At 39.9% G+C, this 16,159-nt stretch overlaps 2 protein-coding genes across 2 annotated transcripts in view; one reads left to right on the top strand and one right to left on the bottom strand.

Moving 5' to 3' along the window:
- Positions 1-14,335, bottom strand: part of rgr (retinal G protein coupled receptor) — an 86,768-nt gene extending 72,433 nt beyond the window's left edge. Inside the window, exon 1 of the mRNA XM_062975815.1 lies at positions 14,261-14,335. The gene's annotated coding sequence lies outside the window, so the exon portion shown is untranslated. The remainder of the gene's footprint in view (positions 1-14,260) is intronic.
- The window catches only part of lrit1 (leucine rich repeat, Ig-like and transmembrane domains 1), a 46,274-nt gene continuing 32,197 nt past the window's right edge, over positions 2,083-16,159 (top strand). The window contains exons 1-2 of the mRNA XM_003223255.4: positions 2,083-2,474; positions 10,278-10,744. Coding sequence (XP_003223303.2) covers positions 2,353-2,474; positions 10,278-10,744 — 589 coding nt within the window. The 5' untranslated portion in view covers positions 2,083-2,352. The remainder of the gene's footprint in view (positions 2,475-10,277; positions 10,745-16,159) is intronic.

Consider the following 16,159-nt stretch of genomic DNA (forward strand, 5'->3'; position numbering starts at 1 on the left):
AAGGTGAAGAAACCACCCTCCTTCACCTTCCTCGATGGAAATGGCTCAATTCTCCGCCAAGCAAGGCGAAGGAGAAGAAGGGAAAGGCACACACCTGTCACTCCTTCTCCTTTGCGCTGTAGGTGCTTTCCTTGGCAGAGGAGAAAGGAGCAAAATAAGACATCCCCTGAAAATAAGACCTAGCATGTCTTTGGGAGCAAAAATTAATATAAGACACTGTCTTATTTTCGAAGAAACAAGGTAGTAGTGAAAGGTGAAGCAAGGAATGGGATGGCTAGTAAGATTATGCTGTACCTTATGTAGAATGGAAGTAAAAGTACAAGAAACATCCACCAATGTATCCATATGTTGTAGTAGCAACATATTGTAGGGGCCGGGCTGTGGCACAGGCTGGTAAGCAGCCTGCTGCAATAAATCACTGACCATGAGGTCATGAGTTCAAGGCCAGCCCGTGGCAGGGTGAGCACCCGTCAATTAAAAATAAAAAAATGGCCCCTGCTTGTTGCTGACCTAGCAACCCGAAAGATAGTTGCATCTATCAAGTAGGAAATAAGGTACCACTTATAAAGTGGGGAGGCAAAATTTAACTAATTTACGACATTGGAATGAGGAAGTGCGGTCTCAGTGGATGATGAAGCAGCTGCTCCCCCCTGTGGCCAGAATTGAACATCCCCTCAGAAGAAGGTTAAATTGCCTCTGCATCTGTCTGTCTCTGTCTCGGTTCTATGTGTATACGGGCATTGAATGTTTGCCCTATATGTATATATGTGATCCGCCCTGAGTCCCCTTCGGGGTGAGAAGGGTGGCATATAAATACTGTAAATAAATAAATAAATAAATAAATAGCATGGGTCTTGGTGTACTTTCAGTTTTCTTAATTTTGACCATATAATCCATATATTTCGCAATCAAAAAGTTATTTCATTGTTCTATCATAATTAATTAGTGTTAATATTTGTTTAACCACATTAGTATCCACATCATACCACATAACTGTGTGCCTTCAGCTCTTTTGAGACCATTAGATTTTAATATATCATAATATTTCAATATACTGGCAGTCCCCAAGTTACAAACAAGATAGGCTCTTAAGTTGAATCTGTTTGTAAGTCAGAACAGGAACATCTTTTAAGTGTAACTCCAGGCAAATATATTTCTTATATTTGGATAACAGAGCAAAGCATTAACACCCCTCTAGTGTTTGTTTTGCTGTCTCTGCCCTGTTCAGAAGATTTCACCGTACTTTCTTTCCCTGTGATAATTGGATTTTGAAAATTTTGTAGACAGACTACAAACAGAGGCACAACTATGTGGCCCAAATGATTCATTGGAACTTATGCCTCAAGTACCACCTCCCAGCAGTAAAGAACTGGTAAGATCACAAACCTGCAAAAGTATTGGAAAATGAGCACGCAAAGATACTGTGGGACTTCTGAATCCAGACTGACAAAGTTCTGGAACACAACACACCAGACATCACAGTTGTGGAAAAGAAAAAGGTTTGGATCATTGATGTTGCCATCTCAGGTGACAGTCGCATTGACGAAAAACAACAGGAAAAACTCAGCCACTATCAGGACCTCAAGATTGAATTTCAAAGACTCTGACAGAAACCAGTGCAGGTGGTCCCGGTGATGATGGGCACACTGTGTGCCATGCCAAAAGATCTCAGCCGGCATTTGGAAACAATAGACATTGACAAAATTACGATCTGCCAACTGCAAAAGGCCACCCTACTGGGATCTGCACGCATCATCCGAAAATACATCACACAGTCCTAAATGCTTGGGAAGTGTTCGACTTGTGATTTTGTGATATGAAATCCAGCATATCTATCTTGTTTGTTGTGTCATACAATAATATAATAAATTATAAGACAATTACTTGATTCATTTAAAAACAGTCGTGTCAAGTCATGTCCTGTTTCCAGTTCATACATCACTGTGAACCACTTGACACTGAGAAGGTCACTCTTGGAGGCTGAATTCCTTAAAAAAAGAATGATTACATAGGTCATAATGCACATAAAGATAGGGCAAGATATTTTTGTTCTGGCCACAAAAGCCAGTCTTCTGTAGGGACATTGTTTTGAAGCTGCTTCCAGTGAAAAGGGAGAAACCCCTCTGTCTGTGATTCCGGGAAGCAATAAGCACCTACATGAAAATAACCCCATCCTTAATCCCCTGCCTATCCGTTTTGATCTGATGGCTTCAGCGCAGGCTGGAAGATCACTGCGCGACAGAAAACGAAGGCAAGTTAACAAGATGTGACCGGTCCCATGGATAAAACAATAGAGAAAAACCTCCTCCACTTTGTCTAGAAGTCTGGTGCTATTCTTATGTCCAGGTAGCAATGTGGGTCACACTGGGCTTAGTTTGCTGCCTAGTATTTTGGGGGCTACCATTGACTCTCTGCTCCTGCCCATCCCAGTGTACCTGCTCTTTCCACAGTATAAGTGACGGAACAAAAGCAAGGTAAGCCTGCAGATATATATTTATTTTACATCTCATTCAGTGGGGTTAAAACATAGTTTTATGGAGGGTTCTTTTAAGGGGAGTGTGGGTCTAGCATGCTGCCAAAGCAGAAAAACCAAGTAGACCTGAGTCATTCTGTAGCTCGTAGCTGCAAATGTTATTTTCCCAATCACTTTGTACCCAGGCTTTATGTGCTGTAGGATTAGCTGTGGAGCACACTGTAATCTGATTTCAGAGATGGCATTTAATGATCTTCTATATACCAAAGCAGAAGCAATATAATTAACATGAATGAAATGTTGGAGAAAATGGAAAGGCGGAAACTAAAATTGAGCTCTTTGGAGAAATTACATGTTGAGGAATAATTTTTAAAGAAAACATTTGGAACTGCTACTAAACTAATCATGGACTAATTTTTTGAAGGATTAAACATTATTTTGCAATATAGATGATACAGTATCTAGATGCTGTACATGAGACTGTATTATTGATCTTCTAGCCAAATGCCTTTAGAAAAAGGATAAACAATTGTTAACTCCAATTTGCATTTTATTTAAAAATTGTTTTCAGTTCAACACTATTAAAAGAGCAGCAACAGATATTTTCATTTTTCTCTGGGGCATAAGTGTTGATTATATTTATTCAAAATATTGCTTTAAAGTAACTAATAAGGCAACACCAATATACAACATAAGGGGGAAACGAAACATACTGGGTAGCCAAATAGATTAGTAAAAGAGTGGGACTGTTTTTTGATTAACATTGGTACATTTATTTTTTATACCATAGTATCCTTGAGGAGTGTATGCAAGACTTGAGTGGATGTTTAATGCAATACTTAGCCAGATCAATGGATTTTGATGTCTATTTAAAATGTTGTATATGCATGATCCTACTCCTGGTTGGAACTGAATTTTTATTTCTATGTTAGAGATTAGATCCTTACCTCAAGATAAAACAATGTGAATGAGGTTGACTGGAATTGTTGTGGTAAATACCTGATTGAATCTGTGACTTATTTACAGTAGACATGAATGTATATATGTATTTATAAGTGCCTGTGTTGTGTAGCCATATATATGCCTACACAACATGTGCAGCATGCAGGGCAAATTTCCAGCGGAATAATCAAAATGAGAAAACTAATAGAACTTTAATTGTGGTGTATATTATGAATATTTTGCAATGGAAAAATAACAATAAACTGCTGTAAAGTAGTTTTGGTGACCTAATCTTCTTTTTAAAAAAGCCACTTGGTTATGTAAATGTCCTTTAATATCTAAAGGAGATATATGTTGAATTCCTATGTTGATTCTGTGTCTTATTGAAAATATACACTTCTCACTAATTTTGGAGATATCTAGAATATGATAGAATACAGACACTATATCACTATATTTTAGATGAATATATTAAAATTTATCCTAGATAAAGGATGAATGTTTTCTACATGTTAATACCACTTGATACTGCATCTGAAAAAGTGGGTTATATCCACAGAAGCTCATGCAAAAACAGAAATAATCTGAAAGGCGTTGCCACCCCCTTTTCCCCTTTCTCCTTTCCATGTATTCTAAATGTTAAGAATATCTTTCTGAAAAGGTAGGCAGTAAAGTAGGCTGCCCTCAGAACATCTTTCTTTTGAGATATTAGAGGAAGTTAATCTTTTTCTGGAGGTGTTACAGAGATCATTTTAGTCGGTTTGCAGGTCTCAGTGCCAGTACAGTATTTACATATATGAAGCAAGTTAACCTTCGTCAATCTAATGACACCCAGATATCTTGAACTAAAGTTGCCAACCAATGTGGATGATAACACTTATAGTTCAATATATTTGGGGCAATATGTTTGGGATGAAAAAGCCAGTGTGGTGAAGTGGTTTGAGACTTGGACTACAATTCTGGCTATCATATATATATGTGTGTGTGTGTGTGTGTGTGTGTGTGTTTACACACACACACACACACACACATACATATACATATATATGGAGCCGGTGGCCTAGGGGATAAAAGCCTTGTGACTTGAAGGTTGGGTTGCTGACCTGAAGACTGCCAGGTTCGATTCCCACCCGGGGAGAGCACGGATGAGCTCCCTCTATCAGCTCCAGCTCCATGTGGGGACATGAGAGAAGCCTCCCACAAGGATGGTAAAACATCAAAAACATCTGGGCATCCCCTGGGCAACGTCCTTGCAGACGGCCAATTCTCTCACTCCTGAAGCAACTCAGGTTGCTCCTGACATAAAAAAAACCAAAACCCATATATTATATTATATTTAGTGGTTTTGGGCAAGACACACATTCTTAGCCACAGAGGAAGACAATGACAAACCTCTTCTAAACATATATTGCCAAGAAAAGTATGTGATAGGTTCACTTTAGAAGGCACACAGCAAGGTGTTTGGGAAGAAGGCTCCAGATATTGACTTTTCCATAATAAAAACACACCCTCACAGGAAAAAATACATCACAGTGTCTAAAGCTAGCTTCCATCTCTGGTGTTCCATCTCACAATGAACACGCATGAAAGCATGTGAAAGAAAGCTATTAATGCACCTTAGAGTTCTTTGGTTGGTATAATCATGATCTGGGCCTCAAATTGGTTCCAGGATTTCCTGTGCTATCATCAACATAAGGAGCCCTGGTGGCGAAGTGCGTTAAAGTGCTGAGCTGCTGAATTTGCAGACTGAAAGGTCTCAGGTTCAAACCCCGGGAGCGGCATGAGCGGCCGCTGTTAGCTCCAGCTCCTGCCAACCTAGCAGTTCGAAAACATGCAAATGTGAGTAGATCAATAGGTACTGCTCCGGCGGGAAGGTAACGGCGCTCCATGCAGTCATGCAGGCCACATGACCTTGGAGGTGTCTGCGGATAATGCCGGCTCTTCGGCTTGGAAATGGAGATGAGCACCAACCCCCAGAGTCAGACATGACTGGACTTAACGTCAGGGGAAACCTTTACCTTTACCTTTATCATCCACACGCTGAACTCAGTTGCCTCAATACAAGTTTGAAACTGACTTCGGCTTTCTTTAAACCTCATTAAATGGGAAATGTAGCTTGGTCCTGAGACATGATCAACAGCAACATGGATCATTTAACAAATGACAACATCTCTCTTTTTAAAATAAGACTGTGTTCACTTGGCAGTAGTGCTACCAAGTGCCCAGGCTGGGAATTCAGGACTGGACAACCGAGGAAGAGTCCCCGGTCTATGACCTGACCAATAACCCATTAAAAATGGCACAATGGAACAAGTCTAACTCTCTATACCAGTGGTTCTGAAAGTGTGCTCCATAGACCCCTTGGGGCTCTTTGGTTTCCTCCTACTCCCCACTTCTCCTTCCCCTCCTCTTCCCCCTCCAAGCTTTTCATCTTCTTTCCTGCTCCTCCTCTCTCACCCCAAAAGACTTTTCAGCCTGCCTCTCTGCTGGTAAAAGCCTTTTCTCCTCACCTCCCTTGCCAATCACAAAAGTTTTTTCCCCTCACCTTTGTCATCACCCAAATCCTTTCCCTTCACCTTGCTTGCTTCCAAAACCTTATTTTTCTCCCAATGTTTGGGGTGTGCTTTGATTGTGCTTTTCCTGTATGGCAGAAGAGAATTGGACTGGGTAGCCTCTGCAGATTTCACAGAAATACTGTTAAGTTTATGTTGGTCAAAAATTTGCCTGTGCTGATATATTATATATAGGTAAAGGTTTTCCCCTGACGTTAAGTCTAGTCGTGCCTGACTCTGGGGGTTGGTGCTCATATCCATTTCTAAGCCAAAGAGCATTGTCCGTAGACACCTCCAAGGTGGTGGTTGTGGTCTTAAAGGTCTGTGTGGCCCATGGGTGGCATGATTGGCCACCCTGTTGTCTATACATGTTCACAAACCTGTAGACTGGAGCCAGACAAAGATACCGTGTTTTCCCGAAAATAAGACAGTGTCTTATATTAATTTTTGCTCCCAAAGATGCTCTAGGTCTTATTTTCAGGGGATGTCTTATTTTTCCATGAAGAAGAATTCACATTTATTGTTGAACAAAAAACCGAACATTTGTTATATACTGTACAGTAGTTGTCATCATAAACCAGCATAACCAGACAAACTGTGAATCCTATCAAGTATTTCTTGTTACTACCAATATTTCCATGTACAACACTTTATGGTACGTACATTTACCGATCCTGCATGCTCTGGTGTTCTGTTCGGCGGGCATGCTTCCAAACAAAAATTTTGCTAGGTCTTACTTTCAGGGGAAGCCTTATATTTAGCAATTCAGCAAAACCTCTGCTAGGTCTTATTTTCTGGGGATGTCTTATTTTAGGGGAAACAGGGTATTGATCTACTCACATGTGCATGTTTTCAAACTGCTATGTTGGCAGAAGCTGGAGCTAACAGCGGGAGCTCACCCACTGTTGTATTGTATAATACATTTATTATATATTATACAATATATAAACATTTCTTGGGGTTCCACAAGAGACTTTTGCTTCTAAAATAGCTCCACAACGAAAAAAGTTTGAGAACCCTTGCTCTATACTATTGGTATAGTAACTGGATAATTTTTAATAATAACCATTGCATTTTTTAAAAAGATGGGGGATTGGTATTTTGCTTCTTTCTCCAGCCCCATCCTATCTCAGTATTTATATCTCAAGTGGGTGGGTGGGTGGAAATACAAAACTAGAGACTTTGATTAGAGATGGTAGCTTAACACCCACATGGCATAATCTCTTCTCCTCATCTTCACTTGCTCAGAAACACCATGGCCTTTATTGTACAAGCTTCATAGCATTGCATGGTTAGATTGCTTTAGTGATAAAAGTATGGTGTTTATGTAAAGGGATATATTTGGGATCTTTCAACTGGGTATTAACTGCTGGTATTAGGAATTTTGGAGACAAGCGTTTCTTTTGAACTGGGAAAACATGGGGCTTTTAGAAGCATAATAGGGATTCCCAATGAGATTAGTTAATGTCCAACACTAGTGTTCCCCATCAGTGTGAAACTGCAAAGGCACATTGAACTTATCAGGAGTTGTCAGGGAGTCTAAACCCTAAAGGTGGGATTAGTAATATGTTGCCTTCCAGATACCATTGGGCCATATACCGAATGATGAGGGATGCTAAGAGAAACAGTGCAGGACATTTAGAAGTTCACACTTTTCATATCCCCGTCCTTGAAAACTTCTTAGAATCCCCTGCAATGCACAGGAGGTTAGTGGTTATGAAAAAAGTGACCCTTGAAAATAGACGATTAGATATTTAATCGCATTGAAATAAATAACAGGAACCAGCTGTGTTTAAGCTATTCCAGCTATTATTGAATCCATTAACTTTATTAAAAGCTGTGTCCCAAGCATATGTATTTGGATTTCAATAAGACTAGATTTGAAGCAAATATAGCAGAATTTGGGTTTCTAGCCTCTCCCCTTGAAAATCCGAGGGATCAAGAATTAATTCCCTTTTATTGCATTGGGTCAGGACTCACAGCTATAGTTGTCAGTCATGGGCACTTGCCAAGGCTCACATTTCATCAGGCAAGTGTCCATCACTGCTAACTATAGATGTGTGGTAACCACAGTTCCCTGCTCTTGTTGCTATTCCCTCATTGAGCAGATATGTTATTCTGGCCTAAAGTAAGTATATAAGAATGCAATGACAATAATACCTAGCCAGAACAATTGTCCTGATGATGGATTTGTGTGTGTGTGTGGGGGGGGGGGGGGATGTTGTAGCACAGCACATCTAGAAGGTGCTGGGATGGGAGATATTGAGTTATGCATGCCTGCATGAAAACTGTGCAGTCTCAATGTCAGATACCTAGTTTCTATAGAAACATAGTGTGTACAGATTATCTGACAAAGGGATGTGCCCAGCTAGACATGACCATTGTCTGACCTGGGTCATCCTCTCCCTGGCTTCACACACTCTTGTGGATGACAGGATGTCTATGAATAGGTCTTTAAACTTTCCTCAGAATCTTGTCCCATTGATTTTTTCCCTTTCCCAAGATCTGAAACATTATCACTCATCATAATATTCCCCTGGTTCATTCCCAAGTTCATTTGATGGGAAGACTGGGCAAATATTCTAGATCTGTGGTTAGCAGGAGATGACTTTAATGGCATAGAGTGTCAAACTCATTTTCACCAAGGGCCACATCACCTTTATGATTGCCTTCAAAGGGCTGTTTGTAATTGTAAAACTGTATAAATATCACTATGTTGCCCTGACATTGAAAGCCTTGCAGGCCACATAAAATTACATGGCGGGATGGATTTGGCCCATTGGACTTGCATTTGACATGTGTGGCATAAATAGAGCCATAGGTTACTTTGAACACAATTCACTTTATGTTCTGAATAGCTTATAAAGGGTACTAACTCTACCATCTGTTGCAATATTGTGACCTTTAACAGTAGAAACTAAACAATTGGATTTAGTCAGAGAAGAGCACTCTGATATATAAGGAGGGAGTCATTGAAATCATTTATACTTATTTAATGTTATAAATAAACCAGAAAGCCGGTATTAATTAGTGGTTGTAGCATTGGACTATGATTCTGAAGACCAAAGTTTGAATTTATGTTCATCACAGAAAACTGCTAAGTGACCAGAGGCAAGTCACATTGTCTCGGTTTCAGAGGAAGGCAAAGGAAAACCTCCTCTGAACAAACCTTGTCATGTAAACCCTGCCGTAAATTTGCCTTGGGGTTGCCATAAGTTATTTATTTATTTATTACACTTGTATACTTTTCTTAGCTTTTCTTAGCCCGGGGGGGGGGGGGGCGCAGACCCAAAATGGTATACATCAAGTAAATGGCAAAAAATCCATGCCTCACATATAATAAACAATACAGTAGAGTCTCACTTATCCAACGTTCTGGATTATCCAACGCATTTGTGTAGTTAATGTTTTCAATATATTGTGATATTTTGGTGCTAAATTCGTAAATACAGTAATTACTACATAGCATTACTGCGTATTGAACTACTTTTTCTGTCAAATTTGTTGTATAACATGATGTTTTGGTGCTTAATTTGTAAAATCAATCTAATTTGATGTGTAATAGGCTTTTCCTTAATCCCTCCTTATTATCCAACATATTCGCTTATCCAACATTCTGCCGGCCCGTTTATGTTGGATAAGTGAGACTCTACTGTACATAGTAAATTTAAAACAATGTCATATCACTTAAATTTAAAACCATTAAAACTATAAAACTTAAGACATAGACTTAAAAACATACTAGACATTTAGACATATTAGACCGTAAGACATTGCACTGAAAATGACTTGAAGACACACAGCAGTTATAAATCAATCAACTTATTTAATGTATTAAATGTCAGCAAAGGTAAAAACCTTAGGTTTCAGAGTATCAAAAGAAAAATATAATAAGGCTGCAGCAGAAACAAAGCCCCGAAGTAATGTGGTCAAATAAGAAGCTACATTGTAGCATAAAGTCATCTTACTTCATTGCTGTAACAGAAGCATAATACAGGAACAAAAAAACTCAGAAAGAGAATACAGGCAGAATGCAGAGAATATATAAATGAAAAACATAGCTCCACCTGTATCTGATTGATAAAGCTCAAAATACAAGCATACTACCAGTTAAAGGTACAGACCTACTGGCTAAACATGAACTATATAATTTTGCAAACATTATAATACTTTCAACATTAAAATGCAATAATGTTTGAATGTGGTGAGAGATTAAATAAGGAAATAGAAAGTTTTAAATGTGCAGAAGTCCCAGAGACAGTAGATTTCTAAGTCTAGGAAATAATTATAACCATCACTTGTTTCAACAGAGCCGTGCTATGCAATGATCCTGAGATGACACTCACACCTGTGAACTTCCCAGTGGACACATTTAAAGTCAGAATAGAAAAGACAGCCATCCGGAGGGTTCCAGGGGAGTCTTTCCATTCCCTCCATAACTTGGAATTCCTTTGGATGCCCTACAACTCCTTGGCAAGCCTCAGTGTGACTAACTTTAGAGGCCTCCGCCGGCTGCAAGAGTTAAGACTGGATGGAAATGCTTTGACCTCCTTCCCTTGGGACTCCCTACTGAGTATGCCCCAGTTAAGGCTCTTGGACCTGCACAACAATGAACTTGCCTCCATACCAGCTGATGCTGCCCAATATGTCCGGAACATCACTTATTTGGATGTCTCAAGCAATAAACTGGTTACACTCCCTCAGGAACTTATCGCAGTCTGGTCGAACCTCCAAGCAGTTCCGTACTTCCCCAATGACAACTCTAAGATCATCTTAGGTAAGATCTTTTCATTATGAAATTGACTAAGAAAAAAAAACTTCATCAGTGTGGAAAAAATTTATGGTTTATGGGAGATCTTGTTAGAGAACAGAGCAGTCCTGTGTTCGTCTGTCGTCTGCAAGTTTGTTTGTGTTGATTATTTCGGCATACAGTAAAACTTTGTAAATAGTTCCACTGCTTCCATCCAAATACTGCTGTGCTGCAAATACTCTGACAGATCTCACATTTTCCCCTCTGCAACCCTTCAGGGGATGCACCTGCTTTCCCCCAAATTGCCACCAAAATATACTCTAGCAACTTCTATAGTGCAGAAGGTGCATACTCTTTGGTGCACACTTCTTTGCCATAGTGCAAGGCTAGACAAAGAGGAACTTCCAAAAGAAGCAATAGGAATCATCTGATGAAGTAGACTGGGGCAGTGTCTACATGGGCCAGATAAAATAAACTCATCCTGCAATTGCTGTAAGAAGTCCACATAGCATAGGGCTGCAATAGGAACCAGTCCTTGCTAGTTGTCTAGGACCTGCCCTTTCTCTTCCCCCCAATGGATTTGCTTCTTAAGGACAGAAAGATAGCAGCAAGCCTCATTATGGGTTACTGGGTTTCCCTTCTTTTTACTCTTCACATATTCACCCACTTGTCTATTGTCTGTTATGGTAATTGGACACTGATCTTTGATTTGAGTGGCCTATTTGATAGCTATCTGTAACTAGACTTACAACCTCACTGTCCTACAACACTTCAACCTCACTTGAGGCACTGAGCCTGCCGGATCCCATCAAATGACATTGGTGGGACTCCATGCCTTAAGTGAAGTTGAAGTGTCTTAAAAGGCAGTGCTGGAAACACAAGAGGCTTCTCGTGTTACTTATAAAACAGTGAGGGGAAGCCGGGTGGTGACACTTCCCCAGGGATGAGGTATGGGTGTTGTGGGCGATACAGGGTCTCCTTCCCCGCTGGATTCATCATGAGCCATGGTGAATTCCCCTTGCTTTCACCTGGATCAGGGACCTCCATATAATGAGGTAGCCAGGAGGGAATGGAAATGGGTAGTGGTTGTGGTCTTAAAGGTCTGTGTGGCGCATGGGTGGCATAATTGGCCACCCTGTTGTCTATACATGCTCTATGTGCACAAACCTGTAGACTGGAGCCAGACAAAGATACTGTGTTTTCCTGAAAATAAGACAGTGTCTTATATTAATTTTTGCTCCCAAAGATGCTCTAGGTCTTATTTTCAGGGGATGTCTTATTTTTCCATGAAGAAAAATTCAAATTTATTGTTGAACAAAAAATGAACACTTATTATATACTGTACAGTAGTTGTCATCACAAACCAGCATAACCAGACAAACTGTGAATCCTATCAAGAATTTCCTGTTACTACCATTATTTCCATGTACAACACTCTATGGTATGTACATTTAGCGATCCTGCATGCTCTGGTGTTCTGTTCGGCGGTCATGCTTCCAAACAAAACCTTTGCTAGGTCTTACTTTCGAGGAAGGCCTTATATTTAGCAATTCAGCAAAACTTCTACTAGGTCTTATTTTCTGGGGATGTCTTATTTTAGGGGAAACAGGGTAGTAGACCCTTGTTTACTTTGAAATCAACATGTCTGTAGTCAGGACTAACCTTTTCTGCTAACCCGTTTCATCTATGAACAGTTACTTTTCAAGAAGTGCTTCATCCCCATTTTTGCCCTTTACAGCATGGAAATCCATTCACTGCTTGTTACAGTGTCTTTAATGGTGACTCATTTAACCACATGTTTTGTTGTTTATTACTTTTCTGTAACTTTGAGAAAGACAGGGTTGACAGGAAAATGATTGTTTTTTTTTTTTTTTTTTGCTGGGCGGGGGGGGGGGGGGGGGGGAATCTACCAGAAAGTCTCAGTATAGTAACTAGAAAATATTGTTCATTGCTACACTACATTAACTTCATCCCACCCATTACATTATGAAATATTTCTTTGTTGAGAAATTCTACACAGACTCAGAACTGAGCACCACTGGGTTCAATAATTCATAAAGTAAAAGTAAAGGTTTCCCCTGACGTTAAGTCCAGTCATGTCTGACTCTGGGGGTTGGTGCTCATCTCCATTTCTAAGCCGAAGAGCCGGCATTGTCCATAGACACCTCCAAGGTCATGTGGCCGGCATGACTGCATGGAGCGCCATTACCTTCCTGCCGGAGCAGTACCTATTGATCTACTCACATTGGCATGTTTTCGAACTGCTAGGTTAACAGAAGCTGGAGCTAACAGTGGCCGCTCATGCTGCTCCCGGGATTTGAACCTGCAAGTTCAGCAGCATGGTGCTTTAACACGTTTTGCCACCAGCGCTCCGTCAATAATTCATACTCCTATACAATTTATTCCTCCCTCTTCATTTTCTCCATTCTAACTAAAACAACAACAAAAACAAACAACACATATTAGGGCTTGAATTAGAGCACAGAAACTGTCTTGGGGAGTATATTTTGGGTATCATGAATGGGCAGCAAATACTAATTCAGCTCGATTATTCTTACTTTCTACTGCAAAGGAGTGGAAAGAAGTATTTATGAGAGATTCTTCCTCACATGCCAAAATAATAGGACTCTCTTAATTTCCTTGCTCCGCTTCAGATAGTAATACGTCTTGTGTGAGTCCTGCCCTGGTTTCTCCCTCATCACCCATCACTATCACCTCCTCAATGATAACACTGAAACACTGTTGGTAGGGATGTGAGAAAGGCCTTCTCAGTGGCTGCCCCTCTACTCTAGAATTTCTTTACTAGTGAAGCCAGAATGATCTCCTCTCCCTGCTATCTATCCAGCAGCAGGCAAAACCTTCCTATTCAGGCAGGCTTTTAAAGGAGACAGTTTTTAAGACTGAGCCAAGCGGTGCTGTGTAGTGTTTTAGATATTTTATCAGCTTTTCTAAATAGTTTTACAGGTTTTAACTATTTATTTTAATACTCCTGTGTTTAATTCTATTTTAGTGTTTATATGTTCAGGTTTTAAATTATACATTATATTGTTACTATGAAGCACCTGATGGTGCAGAGGATTAAACTGTTGAGCTGGTGCACTTGCTGAGGAAGGGTCAGCGGTTCGAATTTGGGGAGCAGGGGGAACTCCTGCTGTTAGCCCCAGCTTCTGCCAACCCAACAGTTCAAAAACATGCAAATGTGAATAGATCAATTGGTACCGGTCCAGTGGGAAGGTAACAGTGCTCCATGCAGTCATGCCGGCCTCATGACCTTGGAGGCATCTACAGACAACGCCGGCTCTTCGGCTTAGAAATGGAAATGAGCACCAACTCCCAGAGTCGGACCTGACTAGACTTAATATCAGGGGAAAACCTTTACCTTTTATTGTTTCTATCATTGCTAGCTGTTTTGAATCTTTTTGAGAGAGAGAAAGCATAACAACAACAACAGCAACAATGCACATATCTCTTGGTATTAACATTTGGATATTTGTTGACTTGGCTTTGTTAAAATGGACAGCTTGCCAGTTAACATCCACTCACCAACTCCAGCATGGGCTGTCTTTCCTCTGTCATGAGCCCTCCTCCATGATCTATGCCCAAGAGCAATCATGAGCCATGTGGTGCTCAGAAGTTATCTACAGGGATGAGCAAAGAGCAAATTCAATTAATAATAATAATAATAATAATAATAATAATAATAATAATAAACCTTTATTTTTATATCCCGCCCCATCTCCCCGAAGGGACTTGGGGTGGCTCACAACAGGGACAAGCCCGAAACAACACCACAACATATTTGACAAAAGCTTAAAACATTCCAACGATACACAAAATAAAATAATGGACAATACAGGTCATTGTCACTGGTCAGAGACTCAGATATCCTGTTTTATTGATGTAGTTTTGGTACATGGATGCTCATTTTTAGTTGTGTTTTTAAGGGTGATTAAGAGGGCAGTTTTTACTCTGTGTATTGCAAAATAGCACTGTTACATATCATGTATTCTGGAAATGGGATGATTTGCATCTAAACATCTATCCCCTGCAGTGCAGGGGCAGGAGGAGGAGAGGTCGCCTTGAAAGCACTGTCTGATTTATCCTCAGCAGCTAACTGCTGCTTGTCTGGCAGTTGCTCTCTTGACTGGGAAGTAGAGAAAAACACAGGGAAATCCTTGAGTTATATCAGATCATTCAATAGTTGGAGATAACTGGGGATTTAAGAGCACCAGGGCCCAGTGGGTGGGTACGGTCACAGCATCTGATAAAACAAATTGTTACTAATCTCTGTGGGCCAAATTGAGCTTGTGAGCAAGCGATCACCCCATTAATCAAAAACAGTCTCTGCAGGATATTGATCATCTGTCTGTCACCATGTACTCCTAAAAAAGTGTTGGGTATTTTTGTTACTGAGAGGTATGATAGGAACAATTTTGTTACATCCCAGCTTTAACCTCAGAGAGGCCTTTTTCCAAAGCAGAAAGTCACTTCTGTTTTTTTGGGAAAAGCTCCTCCCACAGTGCAAAAACCTGGCAAACATGATTCTTATGACCTTAGATGTATGAGAAATATTTTTACAGTAATTACAAAACAAAAAACAAGTAAACTATTGAATACTGTCTGAATGTTACTGCTAAGGTCAGCCTTGTCTAGTACTTGGATGAGAGACCATCAACGAATACCAGATACTGTATGCGATATTCAGAGGGAAGGACTAGTGAAATTACCTCTGAGTTTTCTTTGCCTTAGAAAACCCTACTAAATTATTGGGTTTACCACGAGTCAGCAGATGACTTGAAGGCACATAGATATATTAATGGGGTCACCACAAGTCAGCAGGTGACTTGAAGGCATATGGATATTTGCAATTAATTGAAATATACTGAGAGAGAGGCCTTATAGGACTTCATCAGATGCAAACCTCCCTCTACATACTTTAAAAACAGTTTAAAGACAAGAGTCCCACAGAGCCCATTATACAAAACTACGTACTTCTACCAGTTGCCTGTGGGACTCCATCTTAAAGATGTGTTTAAAGTGTGTATAAACAGTTTTTTGGAGTCTTCAGACCTCCCAAATTATGCAGTTTAGATATAGTACCAATTCTCTGTAACTATGTTTTCTCCTTTTTTTTAGACCTGGGATTTCCCAATTTTGACATTGTTAATTTTGAGTTTTCCCTTTTTAAATATTGCAATGATTGGAAATAGCAGGGACTTTCTTCCTCAAAGCCCTGGAAGAATTTAAAAGTATGTAATTCACTTTTAATGAATTTAATTAATATCAAATCTCTGATAAATGTAATTATAATAATGATGATACTATAATGACTTCACAGTCGCAAAGTTTCCCTTTAAAAAAAAAAAGCATACAGAATGGGAGGGGACTACACTAGCCCGTATGTAAGCTCAGAACATGGAAGATTACTGTAGAAACAGAAAA

This window comes from Anolis carolinensis, chromosome 3, assembly GCF_035594765.1.
Source record: "Anolis carolinensis isolate JA03-04 chromosome 3, rAnoCar3.1.pri, whole genome shotgun sequence".
Lineage (NCBI taxonomy): Eukaryota > Metazoa > Chordata > Lepidosauria > Squamata > Dactyloidae > Anolis > Anolis carolinensis.